Genomic DNA, 25,211 nt, shown 5'->3' with positions numbered 1-25,211 from the left:
CGGCATAAGTATCATGTTTGCTTGATTAAATGTATTATAAAATGCATCAAACAGTTTAAAAACTTCAATTTTATCAAACTTTCCCGAACCTGCTTTTCCCTGTTCTTGGTGAAAATTCAGATTTTTCGCCATCATTTTAGTGCAGATACTTCTTCTAGAAGAGCAGAACATGTTTACCTGCTCTTTGCTGTTTAACGCTTCTAAGCTTCTCGGTTAAAATATTGGATCAATAAACTATGTTAAATGTTGGTTAATTTTAACTGATTTATCACTTTAACTCATATCAAGTAATCCATAGAGCAAAACATTTTACTTTTTCAGAGATTATATAATCTAACAGACATAGGTGCATGCGACAATTTATGAGACAAGTCGTTTTATAGTTAAGGTATTAGGCCCCTAATAGTAATGTTAAAAAGTAGCATTTGCTTGGTATATTCTTACAGCTGACTGTGCTTCACACTTTGTTGCAAATTTTTAAAAACTTTAACCGTGCCGTTTTTTATAAATTTTGTGTAATCTAAGATATTTCCCCAAGCTCAAATAGAGACAACTTTCAAAGTGGCGGCCTTTATTCAAAACGTTTGCAGAGAATTCATTATACCATTATTTTTTATGAAAGAATCATCAAACTATTGGTAAACAATTATAAACCTAAAAAATAAAAGTGTCAGTATCATATTTTCTAGGGTGCCTCAAGTAATCGGATTTAATGAGACAGAATTCTATCTCCAACATTGAAAAATTGAGATCGAATCCTGCAGGTCTGTTTTGAATTTAGCTCACTGCATTCAAAAATAACTGAGGGACAGAAGTAAAACTTACCTACATTTCTTCCACAATATGTAATCTAAAGAATGAAGGCAAAATAGAGAACTTTTACCGCATGTAACTCAGTATTGTTAAAAATGTCTAACTCTAAACCTTCTATTTCAGAGGTACATTTACTTAGAAGAGCAAGAAATCACTTAGCAAATGAATATTTTTCATTTTTGTACAATACATCAATAACAAGTCTTGAAAGGAGTAAAAACTTACTAGAAAAAAAGAAAAGTAAAGAAAAAACATTGGTCCCAGTGGGGCTTCAACCTACGCCCCCCCCCCCCTATGAGAATTGCTGTCAAAGTAGGTTTATGGTAGGAATTGAATACTCTTCAAAATGGAGATACTCTACTATAGGCCTAATACCTTAAATTTTGAGGCGCACCTGTACATTATATGAACTTTACGATTTAGGCTTTCTTTCACAGTGGTTTAACTTTTCGCCATTTCAATTCATTTCGGATAATGTTTTATCGATCTGAATGAAATGTCTATGTTTCTCTTAGAAACATCCACTAAGCTTCATTTTGGAATCGCCTGGTGACTTGCTCAATTATAGGCCAATCTACATTAACAGTTGCTTTAAATTTTTCAATAATTTCCAAAAATTTGTGCATTGTTGCATCTGCACCTCTGTCTGCTTTCCAACTTAAGAGCATAGTGTTTATTTGCATCGCAACACTTAAGTTGTTATCTTCCTTGATGCGTTGAATTTCAACATTAGTTCTGTCAAAGTAGGCTCCCAGTATTGGCCAAGTATTCCCAATTCCTTGCGATAACTCTGCTATATCTTTTGGATGTAACTCAGCATCTGGAATATCATCATCTGAAATATAGTCGGATTTCTAAGATAAGCTACTGTAGACAAATGCAACACGCATAAATAAAAATGTCCTATAAATACAAAACTGATCAACATGTACATGCAAAATTAAAAAAATAATGTGTAAATGCACTACACATATGATACTAACTACACAATTCTTATAAACCATTTTAAATGAACAAATACGTAATGAAGCATTAAATCAACACTAACCCACACCCCTTCTAAACAACGAAAAACAAACAGAAGAAGCAACACAAGAAGAATAAACCGTGAACAATTAAAATGTAGAGATTGTTTGGATTATCAAACTTTGTAACACTTAATCCCATTGAAGCAAGTCAAGTTAGCTATATTTCTTTTAAAGAAATAAAGCTTAGTGGAATCTTGAACAACTGTTTCTTCCTACGCTCAAAATGGTAAATAAACCAGTACATCATGTAGCCATATGATATCGCTACTTCCAATATGTAGCCCTGAAAACAAGCCCTAAAATCGCTGTGAACAAGGCACAATATTGTTATCAAGCCGAATGACAAAGGCTCCTCTGTATTAATTATAGATATAAATCTCTAGATTTGTGAAACTAGATTTTACAAATAACTTGCTCACGACAAGATAGACGAATTTGCTGCGTCTTTCTCCAAACAACTCGAAAAACTTGTTCGATGGGGCCTTAACGGGTGATGATAATATAACATATCCGAAGGTACCAAAATCCAGGTCATGTAGGCGTTATCTTCGTCCTAAAATTCATAATGTGGGGAATCCTGGTCGTCAAACTCTTACAGTCAATGAAAACTATTCAGAACGAATTTCAGAATTCATTGAGATGTATCTCAGACCCCATGTTAGTAGTCTACTGTTCTACGTACAAGACAACACTGACTGTTTGAGAAATAAAACCTCAGCAGCTCCCAAATGACACTTAACTGTCAGATCCTTGCACACTTATATACCACATAAGGACAACATTGCTGCATGCAAACTGGTATGGGACAACAGAAGTGTTAAGAAATGCAACAACGTTTTGTTCAATTACAGGCATTACATCCAAGATTTATTAAAAGCAATGAGCACAAAAATAGTACCATCATACGCCAACGTATTCTTGGGTCGTCCGTAACATTGAAACCACATCTAAAGGTAGCGCCTTATAGACAATGTAGATATGCAATAGATTAATGATCGGTAAGCTCTCCAACCATGCAGACAACTTTCATCCGTCTATAAAGTTCACTAGTGAGGTTTAAAATTCAAAAGCATGTGATTGAGGATGCAGCATCAAAATGTGAAGATAAAAAATAAGGTTACTGTTGACATGTTAAACACACACACACACATCTCTTTCATCCGATGAACGGTCCATCGAATTTACTCAGACACAGAAACGAATGAAATCAAAGGTCTGAAGGGCCTGAGAGTCGGCTAATGATTGATGTACTGGTAGTATAGTCTACAAGTTTCAGTTTGTTTTTAGTTTTTCCCACAACTGAACAGAGATTTTGTTACAATAGATGAAATGGACATTCAATCGATCCCTTGTAAAACTTTGATTGACATTATACAAGTATTTTAACCCAATATATTTCTCTAAATTCGCAAAAATAAAAATGTTGAAAATACAAACTACAATTTGACAGCTGACACTAAGATACTGCCCATGTATATATATATTTTTCCAGTAATTATTTGCCTCCGGCATTACCAAAACAGGCAATTATCGGCTGGTATATATTCGCACATGATAAAATTTGAATATGACAATTTATATATTGAAATTTTACAGCGCGGATTGCCACATACAATTTGTAACGGATGGACGAAAGAACTGTTCAGATATTTTACAGATAACGGGCCTAGCGATAATCATGTCATACATTAGGTATTGTTCAATTATATTATAAGTGATGTGAATTTAATGTATACTTACTTTTGCGTTTAGAGATAGGTATATGTTGCTGAGTGTCAATATATATTGTCATGAATGTTTACATTGACAGGAAAATTGCGCATTCGAAACTAAGGGAAGTTACTCGGACTAGCTACCAATTTTGGAAAAGATAACCGATATTAATAAATGTAGTTCTTTTTTAGTTAAAACCATTTTTTATTCTATTTCAGACCTGTTAACCCCTTCAAAATCATGTCAGTAATCTCCAAGTCCATGCACTTTCAATTATCCATTTTGATTCATGTAGACAGACATTTTTACGTGGTCGGTAGCAGGGTGGGTGTGGGGAGGGGTGTTCCTTCCCGCTTTGAATTGCAGTCAGATTTTGAAATGGGCATTGTGGCAGGTGGTAAAAGGGCAAATGTACCAACTGTAAAGTGGCAATATGGGGAAGGGTGTGGGAGGATACCCCCTCTTGCAAATAGGGTTTTGGGGTAGCACCACAAGAAGTTTTTGAAAATGTAGACCCTTGATACAGCCTTTGGTGCAATTTCTAACTGAAAATTTTATGTTTCAATTTCTAAATATTACCTAGATTCTTTTTAGTATTACAATATCCAAAGTATGAATGACTGTCACTTCATATTTTTACTTTCAGATCATGCCTCAGGACTAGAATATAAGTCTGATGTAGATTCTATGTATGTGTTATAAAAATAAATTCTAGAATCATTTCTGTTACAATAATATCTATCTATGTCTGTTACTTGAATGTTAAAATTTCATTACACAGCTCGATATTTACTCAAAATATTATATCCGGATACGATTACACTTTTCTAAATACGCCAAAATCTCCAGTTTCAACAGTATGTTTTACAAATTGTGATGATACGAAGACAGTTTAGCAGCAATTGGTAGTATCTGACATTGAAGTTTACGGTGAAATTACCTCTCATTTAAATCATTTCATAAAAAAAAATTGTTTCGTTTCGTCAAAGCAGTCTAACATGAGAGACGATCTACTTTCGATTTCAAAAACTACATGAAAATGCAGTTTAATGTTTCGCCGATTTGTTTATTTCTCGAAAAATAAGAAATAAAATCATTTTTAAAATCGGTAGTAATTAAACAAACCAGAGCTTCTTCTCCCGATAACTTATCCGCTTACTGACTGCAAAATTCAACCCATGTGTCATCATGAAACGCAGAATGGGTGACGGTTTCATTTTTTTGCAACCTGAATCGTAAGCAAATTATCCGAACCAGTCAAAATCCAGCAAGGTTACGATTTAGAATGAAGTTGTATGTAAACGTTTGCATTTTAGCCACTCGCGATTTTACATCATTTTGATCTGGCCGATCTTCGTAATATTTTTTTTCTTCAGTAAACCGAAGTCCGTATTTTCAAACGCAAAGTCGTAGAAGCGTTGTTATAAACAGGTCACGTGTGTTCGCCGACAAGTGTCCAGAATGTAATTAGGATTCATCCGCGAAGTCTCGCGGAAGAATTAACGTACTGCACATATCTTATTCGGGTCATTTAAAATAAAGCTGTCATAATTTAATTTCATCGATGTGGTAAACTCTTTGATAAGAGACACTCCAATGCTTTCAGAGGTACCCGACTCAATAAAATACTAGCAGTATCTTCTTGAACTATATTTTGTATTTCGCTGGATGTTACGCAAGCTTGGTAAGCCTGCGCAATTCATGAAATGCATAGCGCAATAAATTTGTTATTTGCACAATGATTTTAAAGATTATTTTTTGAAACTGACAGGGTAACAAATGAATAATTTGGCTAATAAGTTAATATGCAGTTTTTATCTGAATCTGTGAACATCACATTTGTTATTTTGTGACAAAAGGGCATAAAATTAGTCACCATAATCATATGCGCAAATGTATTATCAAATCCCGCAGAATCGTTATGCGTGTTTATTCTTAATGAGTTACCGCGGAAGAAAATACGTGGCTTTATTCGAGTATTGCACAATTACTCTTAATAAATTTGACAGATTACATCGTATATTGGTCATAGCAAATGGGATTGACATAACTGAACTTCATACAATCAATGAACTCTTTGAAATTAGAGACAATCTAATGGAACTACATCAGTTCGCTGTGTTGTGAGGCCATTTAATGAGAATGAGAAATCGGGCGATAGCAAGGACTCGTCAAACGCTTTCAGCGTTTAGCCGACTCAAAAAGAAAAGGACTTATAAGAACACTTTCAACAACAGGACCAAAATGATCCTAGGTCGCTCACCCGACGAACATCTGGAATAATCTTGTTGCAAGAAAATACAGCCCCTATTGCATACACAGTGTTCCTTTTTATTTGACCAGGTGACCTAGTTTTTTTACCCCAGATGATTCATATTCAAACCTGACCTAGATTTAACAAGACAAACAAATTTCATGATGATCCTGTGAAAAATGCACTCCTATTGCATACACAATATTTATTTTGATTTGACAAAATGACCTAATTTTTGACCCCAGATGACCCTTATTCGAACTTGACCTAGATTTTATCGAAGACAAACATTCTAATCAAATTAAATAAAGGTCAGTGAAAAAAGAATCCTCTACTGCATACAAAATATTTTTCTTTGTGTTGACCAAGTGACTAAGTTTTCACCACAGATGATCCATATTCAAACCTAACCTAGACGTTAACAAGAGAAACGTTCTGGTAAAATTTCATAAAGATCTAGTAAAAAATGCATCCCCTATTGCAAACACAAAGTTTATTTTTGATTTGACCAAATGGCCTAATTTTGGCCCCAGTTGGACCATATTCAAGCCTGGTCTAGATTTTACCTACAAACATTCTGATCAATTTACTTGAAGATCTAGTGAAAAATGCAGCCCCTATTGCATACAATAGGTGTTTCTTTGATTTGACCTAGTGACTTAGTTTCTTTTATCCAAGATGACCAATAATCAAAGCTGACCTAGATTTTATCAAGACAAATATTCTGATCAGATTTCAAGAAGATCCAGTGAAAAAAACAGCCCCTATTGCATTCAAGGACTTTTTGAATTTGACATAGAGAACTAGTTTTGACCCCAGATGACCCATATTTTGATTCAATTTCATGAATGTCCAGTGACAAATGCAGCCCTTTCTGCATACACAATGTTTTTCTTTGACTTGACTTAGTGACCTGTTTTTTGACCCTAGATTTCTAATATTCGAATTTGCCTTGATTTGATCAAGGCCAACATTTTGATCAAATTTCAAAATGATACAGCCCCTATTGCATACACAAGGTTTTTCTTGGATTTGACCAAATGGCCTAGTTTGTGACCCCAGACAATCTGTATTTAAAATCAACCTAGGTTTATTCATTACAAACATTCTGATCAAATTTAATGAGGACAAGTCAAATGGTTTATCGCGGCCAGAAATTTGTACAAACCGGACAGAAGTTGCGAAATTGTCATTTGTGCAGGAAAGAAGCGTTTACCATAATGTCCAGTACTGGACAGGTATAGTAACCATGCACGGACACAGCCAATTTTCTCAGAGGGGGTCCGATCCCCTGCCCCCCCCCCGACCCCCCCACCCTGGAAATTTTGAAATTTAGCACTTCATTTTTTGCATTCTGTGACAGTTTTATGGACTAACCTGTTAAATTTGGGAAAATGATAAAATCAAGCTTTCTTGAAGGTAAAATTCTTAGTTTCCTTTAGATAAATAATATGAATTATGTCGGGGTCGTATGTAGCAGCAGCCGCATATACTTTACATGCAGTCCTAATGTTGCCTTTTTCGAAAAACATTTTCTTTCCTTCTTGTCTTCTTTCCTTTTTTAAAGATTTTCCAGAGGGGGTCCGGACCCCCGGTCCCCCCACCCCTCTGGATCCGCGCATGGTGACATATCATGCTTTCTGTTTATGCAGGTAAACTTGTGTTTGGTTAAATTTCAACAGAGCACAATTGTCTGAACAGTGTACAAACTCATTACTGTTTTTTCAGGCAAGGGTGGAAAAAAAGTGGTAGACAATGAAAGCAGTAACATTTTTATTAAAAAAAAAAATAAACAATGAGACAAACATTTCCAACATCTTTGGACGGTTCAAAAATCCCATGTTAAACATACGATAAAGCCCGAAACGCGTGAAAATGTTCCGAATGTAAATCGGGTGAAGTAGGCGCTCTATGTATAGAGTTAGATTATGCGTATAGATTGATTAAACTGGGCGAGTCTACTTACTTATTACTTGAGGATGAAAAAAACGTGTTTTTTAAATGTTGCTCTTAAACAAGGGTGGCGGTTGAACTACTAAAAGTACAACAACAGTTAATTCACAACAAATCGTACGGTATGTTTTATAATCAGTAGAAGCTAGTCGTATTTACGCTTATGAGACCTGTTTCACCCATAAGTAAAGAATTCACAGGTCCATCATGAAATATTTTCCCCAGCGCGCATATACTTTACCTATTCAATATGATCGCGGCCTCTTCATCGGCCGCGATCAATAAAGTACAAACTGCAGCCCCTATAAGATAAACATTTTTTTCTACGATTTGACATTTTGACCTAGTTTTCAAACACAGATATCCCATATTCGAACTTGCCCAGATTTAACCAACGTAAACATTTCGAATAAATGTCATTAAAATCCAGCGAAAAATACATACAGGTGAGCTAAAAAGTTATTCTTTAGATTCCATCCTCGCTGCCATCGATTAAAGCACGTACATTTAGAAGGAAAAGTACAATAAAAACACAAAACCACTTTAATGTTTCGTTCCACCTAAATCTGCAAATTATGGCGAACTGTAGACAGACACTGGCCTATGATTGCGTCATAACAGTAAAATGTTCCCAGAGAAACCCCTCATTATAGAAGCCTTAACGTCTGCGAGACATTCAGTTTTGTTATATGTTCTGGTCCTTTGGGATCATGGAGTCCATTCAACATGAGTGTAAAAGAATTCCGTTTAAGTCGGTGCTAGGGGGAGTGAGAGGAGTTGCACATTTCGTTACCTTTCATGAACAGACTCAATCAAACCGAGTCTGCTATTATTCTTCTTGGTTGCATCTTTTGCCTCCAAATGATTTTTTTTTACAGATTTCATTGGCCAGTTAAGTCAGCTGCAAACAAAATTAGCACAGACTAGTCAGATCCTTGCGAGCTACCATGCCAAACACTAGCACATATTTATCCTCCAATGGGAGTAAATCTGCTGTAAAAGGAGTGGCAAATTGAAAAACAGAAAATGACATGCAAAGTATCTAGGGAAAACCAAACACACGAAAAGCGAATGATTCAGGTCAGACTGGAAAAAAAGCAAATTTAATCAGTCGGCTTTAACTGAATATTTCAACGTAGTCCAATCATTTCGTAACAGGAATTGCAAAAGTAATTCAGAAAATGAGAAAAGCACCAAATATGGCACACATTTAGTCCCCATGTGATATCGATTCTTTTAAAAATGGCCACCAAAACTCAATATTTACCGTTCGAGAGTCTAATGAAAGGTCATTGAATTTATATTTATCCTAAAATTCCACAGAATAGGGCTGTCATAGAAGTGACGAATAGCACCCATACAATATGGCATTGTCACAGTAGTAAATAGAAAAAGTGAAAACTCCGCAGGTCGCTCAACACGACAAAAACGATGTTACAGGCTCGGTTTAACTGAGTCTGTTCATGGATGTTACTGGAAATGCATGCTACCGTCCACGCACTCTAGCCTCGTGTTGAGCAGAACTCAACATTTACACATGCTAGAAGTACAAAAAAAAAACAATTAAGAGACATTCAAAGATGTGTTTGTATGGCGGTGCACATGAAAGCTTCAATGATACACCAGCGTGCATTTTCTTTAAAAGCGGCGTATGGTCCCCTAAGCCAATGTCAGTTTCGAACTTGTCCTATATTTGAAAACAGTCCTGGTTTGTAGCTAAAGACTGGACCTGTATTTAATAATGTTACACTTTTGTAGTCATAGGTGACCTCCGTAATGTGAAGTTAGACCAAAGCATTATCTAGTAATCTTGCAAAGAATTTCTACTGTTCTGGGTAATTGTATAAAAAAGAAACACTACAGTGAGGCTTAAAATATTTATGTTGCTTTCAATGTCAACACTGTTTACTATTCTATGATATATATTACTAAAAAAGTGAGCTGGTATCTGAAATAAGGTACATGTCAGATACACGTGACAGTACACACAAGCACGAGATTGGACGAGATGATAGACAATATTTGTTAACTTACGTAAGGCAGTGCAGAGCATTTCTGCACTTATGACAAATTATATCTTCCTAGACAGCCTAGGTTGCACGAGCATTTGTGGAGCTTTTGGCACAAGACAGAAAGATTCCACTTTATCAAAGATATCTCTCAGCAGATCAGCCTCAATGTATCATTACCTGGATTCCAAGGGATAGAATATCTGACTCCATATGTTACCGATTTGATATCCAACCTTTATTGAATTTTCAAAAGGTGTAGTAGACGATGTAGAAATGCGTGCTATAGACCTACTATTTGAGTGAAAAGATGTTTGTAAACCTTATTGACATCAGCTACTTGAAGATGCAAAGGAGAGTATCGAAAGACTATCGTAAGCATTTGATCTACATTAGGCACAATTCTAGAAGAAGAAAAACTGAGAATAATGCTGTGAAATCAAAGATATTGGTCAAAGTTTCCCAAATAGTTTTTTTGCCTCACGCAAAGAAAGCACATGTCTTGTCATAACCGTTGAAGGCGAAACCTCAGTTAAAGCTTTCATGAAAACCAGAAATAGTGACTTCAAATTTAAGAGCGACAGAAGAATGCAGAAAGTTGGGAAATTATGTAAGTTTAGTTTATTTATCAAATGATTTTATTTGTTTCGTCTGCTGACACCATATGCTTAAATCGTCTGTTGAATAAAGTCCAGACTTTCCCTTAAAATATTTGAAAATGCTGGTTTCGAGTAATTATCTAAGATCTAAGATCTGTAAAAGAGTTTAGTTGACATTTTTACAAAGCACTGACGTGTACATAGAGTAAAGCTGAAAACGCATATATTTCTTTTAATATATGAACCTTAAAATCGTGAAAGGTGTGGAAACAAGACTTGAACCCACAACCCTTAGACTGGCAGATAAAATTTTCTTCGGCACAGCTAGCTACCTGTACATGCGTTATCATAACGAAATGTATATTATGTGTTTAATATATTCGGTTTTCGATAGAGGTTCGGACACCGAAAATGAATTTTCGGAAACATTCGGAATATGCATGAGTGACAGGTCAAGACGTAAGGACCATTATAAAGATAAAACTGCTTGCTTAATCTGTATAAAACATAGTCATAATGAAGTCTAAGTAATGTTTGAAACTTGTTAAGATATAGGGTTGTAAGACAAATGATAGAAGAACACTCTTAATACTCTAGATGCCATATTTTTTACAAGGAATGTAGTCAGACGTTTTTTCAATATAAACCGTAGAACAAGTCTATAATAGGGTTATTTGGTATATAAAACTAGGTCACTAGATCATATCATAGAAAAACATTTAATCAATATTTACTACCTGATCTACATAAAATTTGGTTTGATTTTTATAATGCTAGGCCAGGTTTAAAACTAGGTTAACTTGGGTCAATAACTAGGTTACTAGGTAGAATCATTGAAAAATATTCTTTGCACGATAGAGGCAAATTTTCCATTTTATTTATAAATTAAGTAACAAATGAATACTTGTCTTTATGACGTCTAGATCAATTTAGATATCGCGTTATTTGGGATAAAAAGTAGGTCACTATGTCAAATGATAGAAAACGATTTTCAACCATCTAGAGACTAAGCGGCCTGATTTTTACTCAGTTTAAAACCCGTCCGATATGTTGTTGACAAAGTCGTAATACGAATGTCCCAAAATTGTGATCTCTGAGTGTTCGAAGAGAAATAGTTTACGTCGAACAATGAAGACGGAGATCGGATACAGGACGATAACAGAAGCTCACCTTGACCACATCATCTCAGACACACATCTTCTAATGTAAAATAAGATTTAGTAAAGTGCAATTACGGTAGGTCCATTAGGTTTGGCGATAACACAATTTCGCCTGACAGGCAGACAGACGGACTGACAGATAGGCAAACCCAAGTCTATATCCACCACCACAAAGTGATGGTATAAAAAGCCAGACCTCATCAGTATAATGGGCATTTTCCCTACCGCACATTATATTATTAAATTATGTTGAGATGGTCCCATTGAAAAATAGATCGTCCTAGGTGTCCACAGTCCACTTGTCTTAATTCGCAAATGTCTTATGATAAACAAACGAATTCGATAACAACATATAAAGAAGTTTATAACAAAAAAAAATAATAATTCGCTCCAGTTTTTATACCTTTTTATAAAGATGAAAAGCTGATTTACTATTCATATTTTGTAAGCTTCAGCACAGAATTGAGCATTTCCATTAAGAAGTCTCTGATAGAAGAATGTCCACAAATCAAAGTATGACATTTTTGGACCTATAACATTGTTTGCCTTAATCTACTGTTTGAATATTTGAACATTTATCATAAAATATACTCAAAGTATGATTCAGAGGAGTTCCTTCTCTTTGTCGCATAACTGAGTATCGTTTCTTCCCAAAAGTACTACTCCTTGCGATATTACCTTATTTGACTAATTCTGTATTGATTAAGCTCTAGTTTTAATTGAATTAATCAGTCAGACAATCAGTCAGACAATCAGTCAGTCAAATAACAAGTTAAAAAGAACCCCCCCCCCCCCCACCAACACCCCCCCCCAACAAAAAAAAAACAACAAAAAAAAAAAAAAAAAACGACGAGACACTGATGAGACTCATATTCATTTCATTTATCTTTTCTGAAGTGTTAAAAGAAATTGCTAGAGTTAACTTTAAAACTTTATTGCAAGTTCGGAAAATGAATGTTCTTACCTAACAGGGTCATTGTATAGAACGTGTGCATCTCAAGAGGTTCAGACTCCCCGCTTTCATTCACAGCCTTAACTTGAACTTCATACCGTGTGGATTTCTTCAGGTTACATATCTTATATGTAGTGGCAAGTCCAACATCGATAGAATTCCATCGATCATTCGCTGGACGATATTCAAGGATGTAGCGGCTGACAGGTGCAACCGTGCTCTCCTGAAACGCTTGACGTTCCTTCCAAGACATGGTGCAACTGCTTTTTGTAATTTTAGAGAAGCGTACTGGACCGGCTGGAGGCTGTGGTCTATCTATCGAACATAATACAAAACGTACGTTTAAAATAACTGAGTGTAACATAAACCTTCCTCTTTAACAAATTATAAGTTTATTGACATCAGATGTAATTATGAACTGTGTAATGTTTTATCATAAATATTAGTTTTTATCATACCTCACATAAATGCTCAGAAGTTTTACTTGAATAATATATCATATTCTTCAGTGATATTATACGTTATGAGCAAAATCGTTATTTTCTATTCTGCGCATGTGATATAAACCGCAATTTCATATCACATGTGTAACAGCGCTATCCTGCTTTTTTGCGCTTGTGACAATACTTTTTCATATCGCATTGACGCACATTAAAGTTTACGCGCATAAATTTCAGGGTAAACGATATGAAAAAGTCTCGGCTAAATCTATCATATTGCTTGCAAAAAGTCTTAATACACAGCAAAACGCCACAATTGCTAAGTGCTAAAAGTAAAGACTCCTTTTGTCAGTAATCACCGTTTAAAAATATTGTTTAACGTGATTCATTTACGAAATGTTCGTGGATTAATAGCACTGATCTGTACTCAGCGTGTTTCTAACAACTTCAGAACTTGAATAAGACTTGACTGACTGTAAGCATCCAGACTTTTTGTTATATCACACGTCCTAAAAAACACTGCCTCGCCATTGGATTACGTGTCGGAGCAGAAACAGATATTGAAAAGTTACGACATCTATGACCAACTGAACGTATTTTATTTATTTATTTATTTATTTATTTAGATCTCATCGGCATGACATAAGTATGCACAATATATTAAAAGAAAACCACCATAAATTACATGTATATGCATTACCGCCACTCTAGCAGAGTTATAAGAGATCATTTATGTTATATACATAATTCAACATTTACCAATAAATATACATAAAATCGCTTATCTATAATCATAATGTACAAATCTCTAGAATGAAAATTTGTCATATTGTCTGATCTCAGATGTATTTGTAGGTCAGTCTTAAGCAATGAGGAATTAATATGTATTCCTTAATTACGTTATATACTTTATTTACTTATTATCTTTTAGGTATCTTAAACCGTCCTTCATTTACTGAAATATCTTTCGTGAATTAAAACGAAATGGTTAAACGCTTAGGCAAGGTTATTAGTATGCCATGTAGAATATAAGGAAATGAAATAGGTGACTTATTGTATTAGGAAAATGAGGAGGATACTGGTAAGTACTTGCAAAGTAAATACTCACTGACATATTTACATTTCATTTATATACCTCAGTTCCCTATTTCATAAACACTTTTTATTAATATACTTGTTACGGTAAAAAGTCGTTATCTTGGTAAAATATACAGAATAACTGATAATTGAACAGAATAAATGTTACCATGAAAATGGATCATGTGATATATATTTCAATTCACAGGCTTCGACACTGATGTATTCAATATTTCAGCTTTTAAACTGTATTTAGAGAATGATGTAGGTTTACAAGAATGCACACCGCAAGCACATATAACCTTTTTGCTTACTTTCAGATAAGGATTGGTGTTATAAGCATTTTATGCTTTGATATTTGTTCAAATAGAATTAATATATATGGAACCATTATGCGACTACTGTAGTAGTATCTATCGATGTTTAAACAATAAACATCTATCCAAAATACATCTTAAATCCGTTAAGTGAATCGTTTACACACGAGTTGTAATGGTATCAGAAGTCTTGAGATGTAAACCATAAAATAGCTCGTGACAAACTATATTTAAAACAAGAAAAAAGAACAATGAACACATGTATACAGTGCCTTTCAAGAGGAAAGAGCAATAGGAGTAAAGTTATATTGTTTATTCTGTTGCTTTCACGTATGATATATTAGAAACTAAGATTGTAAATAGTTATGAGACTTTATATTTCATACTCAGTCTACTAAACGATTTTCAAACGACTGATGCTTTAATAAAGTACCATATTACATATACATACTGACTTTCAGCTCCAGCGTGAAAGGTTCTTTAGTTTCTGTCAACATTCCAAATCCCTCTTTATTTTCTGCCCTAACAGCAAATTTGTAGTTTTCTTTCGGAAGCAAGACAGAAACTGTTGCTGATGTCTGACTTCCATCAACATCAACAGTTTGTAACCAGTCGCTGTTTTCATTGTCTGTTTTTCTAAAAACGGAGTATTTCAGTATGCTACAACCACCAGAATTCGCAGGTTTTTCCCATTTCAAACGAACAGCCTTGTCTGATACACTTACAATCTCTAGATTCCGTGGTTTGTCCGGTTTGCCTACAAAAGATGCTTTAAAATGTCAAGCATTTCAATTATAACCTTACATACATGTATGTTTTTTTATCAAACAGTAATGTTTAAAAACAAATCCATTTAGCATACGTTATGTATAGGCCTTATTACAAACGCCTAGATGTGACGTACATATACAACGATCGTTTTCTTGCAATACATTTTTGTACCCGTGCTTTACTCTTAATACTTAATATGTACTTTCTTTTGATAAAGAAAGTGCAAAAGTTCATGCCCTGCAGATTTAACTTACAAGTACGATGAAAGAACATTTTTCTTATGCCGTGTGACTACTTAGTCTTGGACAAAAATACTTAAGTGTTCAGTTGAGAAGAAAGAAAAAATCCTTTACTGATGACCAGATTCAAATAAACAATTATGATAATCTTGAGGGCATTAGCAAATTTACAGGCGATTCTTAGCAAAGCTGTGCAATTGTAATTCTTAATTTAACTACCGATTATTCCTGTAGAATATATATAACACACTTGGTAAATGTATCAGTGTAATTTAAAACTTCTGGACTATGTTGATGTTTGAACAAGTCCACCTTTATAAGCCGCGTAGTCTTCAACCATCAGACGTTTCTACAGCAGAAGTGTTCTTTGACGTTACTGCGGATTTCTGTGATACTGTATCCTCCCATGTGAAATATGCAGTTTACTGAGTATTTGCCTTGCAGGTACGTCGTAAGACAAACGTATAACGTATACGCTATAATTTCAAATGTTTGCTCGCTTTCGATGCTACTTGTACTTTGCTTAATATATACGACTTCACCTGATACAAACCGGATATCACATTGAAGTCATTCATGTATCATTCACGTAAATCAAGAGTTTCATATATGTCAAATATATAAAATAGTGCGCAATTTTAGTTGTTTTAGAATGGACCTCATATACAAATAGTGTATCATATGTAAAGCGTTTGAGCAATAACCAGCTGACATAGGAGAAACATATCTGTATCAACTGAATCTAAAGTAAAATATGAATAGCAGTATTAATCACATATGAAAGTAACTTTAGGCACATACTTTTTCATAATAAATGTAAATAATTCATCACAAAAGCGCATGGGTTCGAACGTTTTGAGTTTGATACACTCATGAAGAGATAACATTGTTCTTACCAAAAACGGTTCTTGGTTCAATTTCTACTTTTGTCCCTCCTTCTCCGAAATAGTATTGACCCCTTGTTCCATCAGTCCACATCACCTATCAATTTTAACTGTGATAGTAATATCAGAAGTGAAAAAAAATGTGTTGCATTCAAGAAAGGCAGTTTGCTACAATGACAGAAATTATCTCTTTTTATTAAAAAAAATACAGTCAAACTTGTCATATGTGACTTTCAACGGGACCATCCATAAAAGGTCACATATGACAGGGAGTTCTTTAATTCAGGTTCAATAAATAGCAAGGTCAATTGTTTAATATAACCACGTGTATGCCATTTTTTTTTATTCTATAATCGTCTATTATGTGTTTAAGACATATTATAAGATACTATGTTGTCAAAATATTTATTCTAAATACAAAATAGTATATTTAAAAAATAAACACAATAAAAATATGTTGTGTTTTTATTAATTGATTATGTGCAAGTAATGTATAAAAATTCATGATTAAAACTCTGAATGCATTATACAGTCTAGTAACTAACCTGGCAACATCCATATCATCAGTCCAAAAAGACTGTCATATCAAGTCCCACAGTATTCATTTCATTGTCACAGAAGAAGTCGAATACGTTTTTTTGTGCATTGCAATATTATGAAATTGTTATGATGATCAATCAACGGCACATTATGGGTGACTTGCTGTATTTAAGGTTTAGCAGTATATCACAAAACAACAGATTTTTTTTTAGCGAATGAACAGCATCTTGACACAAAACTTATCTGTCCAATACATGTTTTACTGTTCAGTCCCACGGAGTTGGATACTTAAAATATTCTAATTGAGTTGCCCCCATTTAAATAAGAATGCCATTTGTAACGAAATAAATGTAAACAATTGTCAAAACGATGTTTTACCTAGTTATGTAAAGTTTAAACACTCGCACGATGTTACAAATGCATCAAAACGAAGACATGTAACACCTTTTTAAAAATGGTAAGTTTTTAAAGGCACTGAACTGTCCAGAAGTGTGGCCCCTTAATGTAGTCCCTTTCCGGAATTCAATGCATATATGAATTAATTGACAATGGTTTTGTACAATAATATAAATGTTTTATATGCTGTTATATTTTCATGTAAAGCAATGCCTTCTTTCTATGATTTGATGACGTTCGAACTTTTTTCTCCGAAACATGGACCTATACCTTAACTATTGTTGTGTTATTAACTATTTAGAAGCCGTGGTCCTTGTATTTTGATTAACACTTCCCATCGTGTACACAAATTGTTGTTTAGGGGACTGTCATGACCGTACACATTTAAAAATATTTAGGTGTTTAATAAGTTCCCAAGCGCGGTTTATTATAGAATAATCCGTGTTTTAACTTCTTATGAGTAAGACTATATCAGGAAGGCCGTAGGCCTGTGTGTTATATTGTTTCGCATAAGAACGAAACACACGTTGCGCATAATAACGAAAAACTCGGGATATTCTACGATAAGTCACACTTGGGAACTTGTTATTTAAATTCTAAAATGACTAACTAATATCAGCAGTGTTAGAAAAAATGCTAACTACTTTTTACGAGGCGAACTACATATCGTGCTACGCACCTGGAAATTTTTATACATAGAAGATGATGTCATACTTTGCACGAGCATAGGTTATCGGAAAATAATCGACTTTTTTCTATGTGTATATAGGTTATTTGCTGGTCGTGTTAGAATTTATTTTCAATATTGCATGGATCTTACACGTTATTAATGCACTGTTATATAGCCATCATCGGGACGACTGGGAAGTGGGGAAGAAGGGGAGTGGCTTGTGGAAATAATGACTGTAGTAGTATTTAGCCACAATAAAAGTTTTCCTAAATATTAATTTAATGAAATAGTCACAAACTAGTTTCGCCGTGAATGGCTCATCAGTGTGTAAAAGTGTATAAACAATAAAAGAACGTTATCCGATTATCTGACGTCAATGTAACAAGGGACGTAATTTTGACGTCAAACAGGGGAGTAAATGACGATATGGCTTATTTATCTATTCATGTCAAGTGAATTATTCCGCAGGTTTAAAATCAGTTAAAACAGTCAAAGAAGTATTTTTCTTTTGTTAATCTAGCTGATAAACTGTTCGTTTTCATTTTGTGAAGTTTGTAAACTTTTGTTCTTTTTTTTACAGCAATTCGTATTGTCTATATGACTACTGATAGGTAGTTATCTTATGACTGGGTCTCTAATTTGCATTTGCCGAGAATAAATTGTTATTTTAGTTATTAATTGTTTCCCTGTCTGACCTATTGTATCAGTCACACTACACCGTATAGAGTTAACGGACGCCAAATGAATAGAAAAAATTGTGTCATAAAGTTATCCGTTGACGAAAGGCATCCACCGCTGCTGCTCGGTGTTTTCGCGATCGGTGTGTGGGGCGCATAAAACGCAAAATGACCGCAAGATTAACGCATATATTAAGCACGAACAACGCTCAATTAACAGAAATCACCGAATTCATAAGAACTGAAAGTTGTTTATAATCTTGTAATCTTCCTTTGCCTATCTCTGTTGCTCAACCAAGAATTTGAAAATAGTTTAGAAGCTGCACGCTATTTAATACTTGCTTTTAGTTTCAGAAAATTAGAACATCCTAACATCTGTCATATGCAAATGTAAAACTACAAATTATGATGAAATAAAAAGATAAAGTCCACTGTTTAAAACATTTTATTTGCAAGGTAGTAAACCTTACTTGGCATTTGAGTTAGTATATCAATGTAAATTGAAACATAAAGAATATACGATCCTTTTTCTTCAATTGTTTTCATTTGCATCATCAACCAAGTAAGAAATAAGAATGTTGATTGTTTGATCTAAATTTATGTCTAATTTCGGCTGTCGTGAGAAGATGCAATGGTGTAGCTTTTAATTTTGATTAAGAAGAGAATTTAGTTTTAAGACAATGATTATTCTATTGTGCAGGTAACCAGATTAACTTAAGGGTTAATCAAAATCAGTTTCATTCATTAAATGTAGGAAACATGTTTAAAAGACTAAATGACTTTTATATATTTCTTACAAACATCACAATTCCAGTCTTATACATCCCATGTATCACTGATTTGGAAAAGTTTATCCATTGTTAACCTTTCAGCGAAGATGCCATCATCTTACAAACTCAGACTTATTTTTAAAATTTTGAGTTAGATCTATTTTATAAAAAAAATATCTCTCATTCCGTGTAACAATATACAAATATCTAGATGAGTTCTTGATTGAACAAGAGTGCAGAAAGTCACAATATATGCATGTCTTGTAAATGTTACAGTAATTTTTTTAAACATTTTCTGTTTCAGTTTGGGAGAAAGTAATCCATCTCAAACAATGGCATATCCAATTATAACAACCAAGTTAAAAAAGATTCATGAATAAGCTATTAATAGTAGTAACAAAGGAAAGTAAGTACACAAGAAATATATATTATTGTTTTCTTTTAAGTCTACAACAAATTCCTTACAAGGTAGGAATACTTTAAAATACACATATAATTTGAAAGTAACATTTTAGTTGTACCACAGAAAAGTGTTCTTGTTTTTTCCCTTCGGTCAATTGTAAAAAAAAACTTACAATATACATGTAAGTTATGTATAGTAACAACAAAGGGAAGTTAATCTTAAAACATTTTCCACATAAAAAATCCTAACCAGGTACAAATAGGTCAAAATAAACCTAAAACATGGGTATAACATGCGTGACACTCCGCCTCATAATGGTGAACATTTGTGCCAAGTTACATACAAAGTCCTCCATGCATGAAGATGAAATGCTTCGGACAAAGTATCGACCTTTGATCTATACGTGTGGCTTAGACCTTAGACCTAGGGACCTGGTTCTTGCGCATGACATTCCGTCTCATGATGGTGAACAATTGTTCTAAATTAAATCAAAATTCCTCCATGCACAAAGAAGAAAAGCTCCGGACAGTCATTCTTGAATTTCACATTTGACCTGTAAGTGTGACCTTGGCATTAGACCTAGGGTCTTGGTTCTTGCGCATGGCACTCCGTCTCATAATGGTAAACATTTATGCCAAGTTACTTCAATATCTCTCGGTATATGAAGAAGATATGCTCCGGACAATGTCCATGGGTGCCGCGCAGCCTTGGACCCACCAGGGGCGTTCCCGTAAAACGACCACCTTCCGATGGACGTATAAAGCATAATCATTTGAATCCGACAACTTAACATATCAATGGCCACCTACATAACTCTTGACCACTGGAATGATGTTCCAAATTATCTAGTGGTAATATAGTAGCCATAAGTGCCAATCAACTCTCTCGCAGCTTTTCGGATGACACTTGAATGATAATATAGCAAACAGATCTTTGAGAAAACTCTCTAAAAATAAACTCGCATTGCGTACTTTTCATAAAATCAAAGAAAAATAAAAAAATGAAATTTTGTGACAATATCTTTATTATCAGTCTAGTGCCTAGTATACACAGAGTGCTTCTGGCGTTCATATAACTACTGAAACCGTACAACCCTAGAACTGGCTACCACGGAGCAGTTTTAAACACAGGTAATTTTATTGGCTCTGTGATCTTAAGCAACTACAAGAGGTTCATGATGACACTGGATAGCTCACCTAAGTAATATGAGCTGGATGTTTCAAAGGTTAAACTGATGCTAAAACATTAAGAAAGTAAGTCAATAGTTCACTTTTATGGTTACTAAAAGTTTTGAAATCGGTATGCAAAAATGTACATGTCATCAAAATTTCAAGATTGTATCTAAACAAGAGGGCCAAGATGGCCCTATGTCGCTCACCTGAGAAACACACCACAACAGTGTAAACATGTTTGACCTAGTGATTTCATGGAAACAAATATTCTGGCCAATTTGAATTAAGATTGGACCAAAAATGTGGTCTCTTGAGTTTAAACAAGTATTTTCTTAGATATGACCTAGTGACCTAGATGACCCATATTCGAACTTGACCTAGATTTTATTAAGGCATTCATCCTGACCAAATTCCATGAAGATCAATTGAAAAATACAGTCTATATTGCATACACAAGATTTTCCTTTGATTTGACCTATGACCTACTTTTTGACCCCAGATGACCCCTATTCAAACTCGAATTAGATTTCATCAAGGCAATCACCCTGACATAATTTTATGAAGATCAATTGAAAAATACAACCTCTATCACTTAAAAAAGGTTTTTCTTTGATTTGACCTAGTGTCCTAGTTTTTTAACCAAGATGGCCCATATTCAAACTTGACCTAGATTTTATCAAGGCAATCATTTTGACCAAATTTCATGAAGCACCTGGGGTCTTCCTCCACCATTTAAAAGCTGGAAAGTCGCCATATGACCTATCATGTGTCGGTGCGACGTTAAATCAAAAAAAAAAAAAAATTCATGAAGATCAATTGAAAAATACAGCCTCTATCTCATACACAAGGTTTTTTTTCTTGATTTAAACTAGTGACCTAGTTTTTGATCCCAGATAATCCAATTTAGAACTCGGCCTAGATTTCATCAAGGTAATCATTCTGACAATATTTCATGAAAATCAATTGAAAAATACAGCCTCTATCGCATTCACAAGGCTTTTGATTTTGACCTAATGACCTAGTTTTTAACCCCAGATGATCCAATTTGGAACTCGGCCTAGATTTCATCAAGGTAATCATTCTGACCAATATTCATGAAGTTCAATTGAAAAATACAGCTTCTATCGCATACACAAGGTTTTAACCTGATTTGACTTAGTGACCTAGTTTTTGAACCCAGAAGACCCATTTTCGAACTCGGCCTAGATTTCATCAAGATAATCATTCTGACCAATATTCATGAAGATCAATTGAAAAATACAGTCTCAATCGCATACACAAGGTTTTTTTATTTGACCTAGTGACCTAGTTTTTAACCCCAGATGGCCCATTTTCGAACTCGGTCTAGATTTCATCAAGATAATCATTCTGACAAACATTCATGAAGATCAATTGAAAAATACAGCCTGTATCACATACACAAGGTTTTTCCTTGATTAGACCTATTGACCTAGTTTTTGACCCCAGACGACCCATTTTCAAACTCGCCTAGATTTCATCAAGGTTATCATTCTGACCAATATTCATGAAGATCAATTGAAAAATACAGCCTCTATCGCATACAAAAGGATTTTCTTTGATTTAACCTAGTGACCTAGTTTTTGACCACAGATGACCCATTTTCAAACTCGGCCTAGATTTCATCAAGGTTATCATTCTGACTAAATTTCATGAATATCAGTTGAAAAATACAGCCTCTATCGCATACACAAGCTAAATGTTGACGGACGAGAGACGACAGACGACGGACGCCGGACATCGAGCGATCAGAAAAACTCACATGAGCATTGCTCAGGTGAGCTAAAAACAAGAAAGTAGGTCAGTAGGTCATATTCGTGGTCAATGAAATTCAGTAAAACTGATCAGTCTGCAAAACTGTACATGTCATCCAAATTTCAAGACTGTAACTTAAAAACAATAAAGTAGCTAAGTAGGTCACATTCATGGGCACTGAAAGTCAGGTTTAAGATTGGTTTGCTGTACTGTACATTTATCCCAATTTCAAGTCTGTTTATTAAACAAAAAATGTCATGATGACCCAGAATCGCTCACCTGAGTAATATGAGCCACAAGTTTCAAACGATAAACTGATGCTAAAATATTAGAAAGCAGGTCAGTATGTCATATTCATGGTCACTGAAAGACAGTTTTAAGATTGGTGTGCAAAACTGTAACCAAATTTCAAGGCTGTATCTTTAAAAACAAGAAAGTAGGTCAGTTAGTCAAGGTCACAGTCAAGTTATCCCTAATCGCTTGGGTCATCAGGTAATTATAAATTAACAGTATAGTTTATATGACCTGATAATTTTTAAAGCATTTTTCTTATGTAACTCATAAGTATAACAAGTGAATCGCGGGGCCGGGCCTCTTTTCAGCCAAGGGACATAATTTAAAAAAAAACTTGTTAGAGATCCACCAGACAATGTTACATATCAAATGCCTAAGCCTTGAACTTTCAGATAAGAAGATCTTTTTTTTCTATATAAGTCTATGTTAAATAAGGTGTCCCCAGGGAAGGGCCTCTTTTAACCCTAGGGACATAATTTGAACAATTTTGGTAGAGAAACACTAGGACAAGAAGATTTTTAAAGTTTTTTTTCTATATTAGTCTGTTTAAAACACAAGACCACCTGGGGCAGGGCCTTTTTTTACCCAGGAGCATAATTTGAACAATGTTGGTAGAGAAACACTAGGAAAGGTGACATACTTAATAGCAAAAGCCTAGGCCTTGCAGTTTCAGACAAGAAGATTTTTAAAGTTTTTTTTCTATATAAATCTATTTAAAACACAAGACCCCCTGGGGCAGGGCCTATTTTCACCCAGGGGCATAATTTGAACAATTTTTAGAGAACCACAAGGCAATGCTGCATACAAAATATCAAAGGCCTAGGTCATCCGGTTTTAGACAAGAAGATGTTAATTTTATTTACTATATAAGTCTATGTAAAACTTGTGACCGCCGGGGCGGGGCCTCTTTCCACTCCAGGGGCACAATTTGAACAATATTCATACAGGACCATAAGATGATGCCACATGCTTAATATCAAGGCTCTGTGCCTTGCGGTTTTGGACAAGATGATTTTTAAGTCTCTCTTTTCGGTTGCCATGGCAACCAGAGTTCTACATGGAAATAAAAGCTTTGAAAAACTTTGAAAGGAGACCATCTAAGGATCATCCCTGTGAAGTTTGGTGTTATTTTGCCCAGTGGTTTTCAAGAAGAAGATTTTTTAGAAAATGTTGACGGACGCACGACTGACGACGGACTACGGACGATGGACATTGAGCGGTCACAACAGCTCACCAAGAGCATTTGGCTCAGGTGAGCTAAAAGCAAAAATGTAAGCCATTAGGCCACATTCTATGTCACTGAAAGTCAGTTTAAAGATCGATGTGCAAAACTGTACATTTCATCCAAATTTTAAGACTGTGCCTTAAAAAGCAAGAAAGTAGGTGTGTAAGTCAAGGTCACAGCGAAGTGACCACAATTACTTGGGGTAATAAGGTAAGTATAATTAAAAAATCTAGGAAATATAATCAGATAATTTTTGAAGTATTTTTACCTATACAGAACCCCCGGGTTGGGGCCTCTTTTCACCCCGGTTTTTAGTTTGAACAATTTTGGCAGAGGACCATAAGGCAATGCTACATACCAAATATCAGAGGCCTAGGCCTTGTGGTTTCAGACAACAATAGTTTAAATGTTTTCTTGCTATATAAGTCTATATAAAATTGGGACCCCCGGGACGGGGGCATCTTTTAAACCCCAGGAAAATAAATTACAATCATTGTAGAGGACCATCAGGCAATGCTACATTCCAAATATCAGAGGCCTATGTCTTGTGGTTCAAGGCAAGAACATTTTTAATATTGTTTTTTATACATGTCTATGTAAAACACGAGACCCCCGCGAGGCCTCTTTGCATCACAGAGACATAATTTGAACAATCTTGGTAGAGGGCTATTAGATGATATCACACGGATGGTAAACGCGCAATCCAATTCCCGCTGGGAATACGCTTAAAATGGGTTGCGCAACGCCCGGTACTGGTGTTGCGCTTACAAAAGGCGAAATTGAGGTATGTGAAGTTATGATTTTGCTAAGTATGAGACAAGAATGAATTTTTTCGAAAAAAGCAAAATGCTGTTCGACACAAATATAATAATACATCATATGTGTAAAATATCTGGTTTGTAAGTTATGACTCGGCTCTGTTATCACAAAATCTCAAGCGACAAGAAGCGTGAAAAAAGTATGAAATCAACAAAAATGGACGTTTTTGACCTCATATGCCTAATCTGAGGACATTTGATGCTTTTTATGATAACTCAACTGTTATAAAGTAACGAATATCACAATTATTTGCTTCAAATCCT

At 34.8% G+C, this 25,211-nt stretch overlaps 1 protein-coding gene across 1 annotated transcript in view; it reads right to left on the bottom strand.

Annotated features, from left to right (window-relative positions):
- Positions 1 to 1,121: 1,121 nt before the first annotated feature.
- The window catches only part of LOC128550572 (uncharacterized), a 100,709-nt gene continuing 76,619 nt past the window's right edge, over positions 1,122 to 25,211 (bottom strand). The window contains exons 16-19 of the mRNA XM_053529828.1: positions 16,222 to 16,306; positions 14,767 to 15,072; positions 12,494 to 12,796; positions 1,122 to 1,648 (exon numbers count right to left, since the gene is read on the bottom strand). Coding sequence (XP_053385803.1) covers positions 1,338 to 1,648; positions 12,494 to 12,796; positions 14,767 to 15,072; positions 16,222 to 16,306 — 1,005 coding nt within the window. The 3' untranslated portion in view covers positions 1,122 to 1,337. The remainder of the gene's footprint in view (positions 1,649 to 12,493; positions 12,797 to 14,766; positions 15,073 to 16,221; positions 16,307 to 25,211) is intronic.

Source organism: Mercenaria mercenaria, chromosome 18 (assembly GCF_021730395.1).
Source record: "Mercenaria mercenaria strain notata chromosome 18, MADL_Memer_1, whole genome shotgun sequence".
Lineage (NCBI taxonomy): Eukaryota > Metazoa > Mollusca > Bivalvia > Venerida > Veneridae > Mercenaria > Mercenaria mercenaria.
This window is presented reverse-complemented; position numbering and strand designations above follow the sequence as displayed.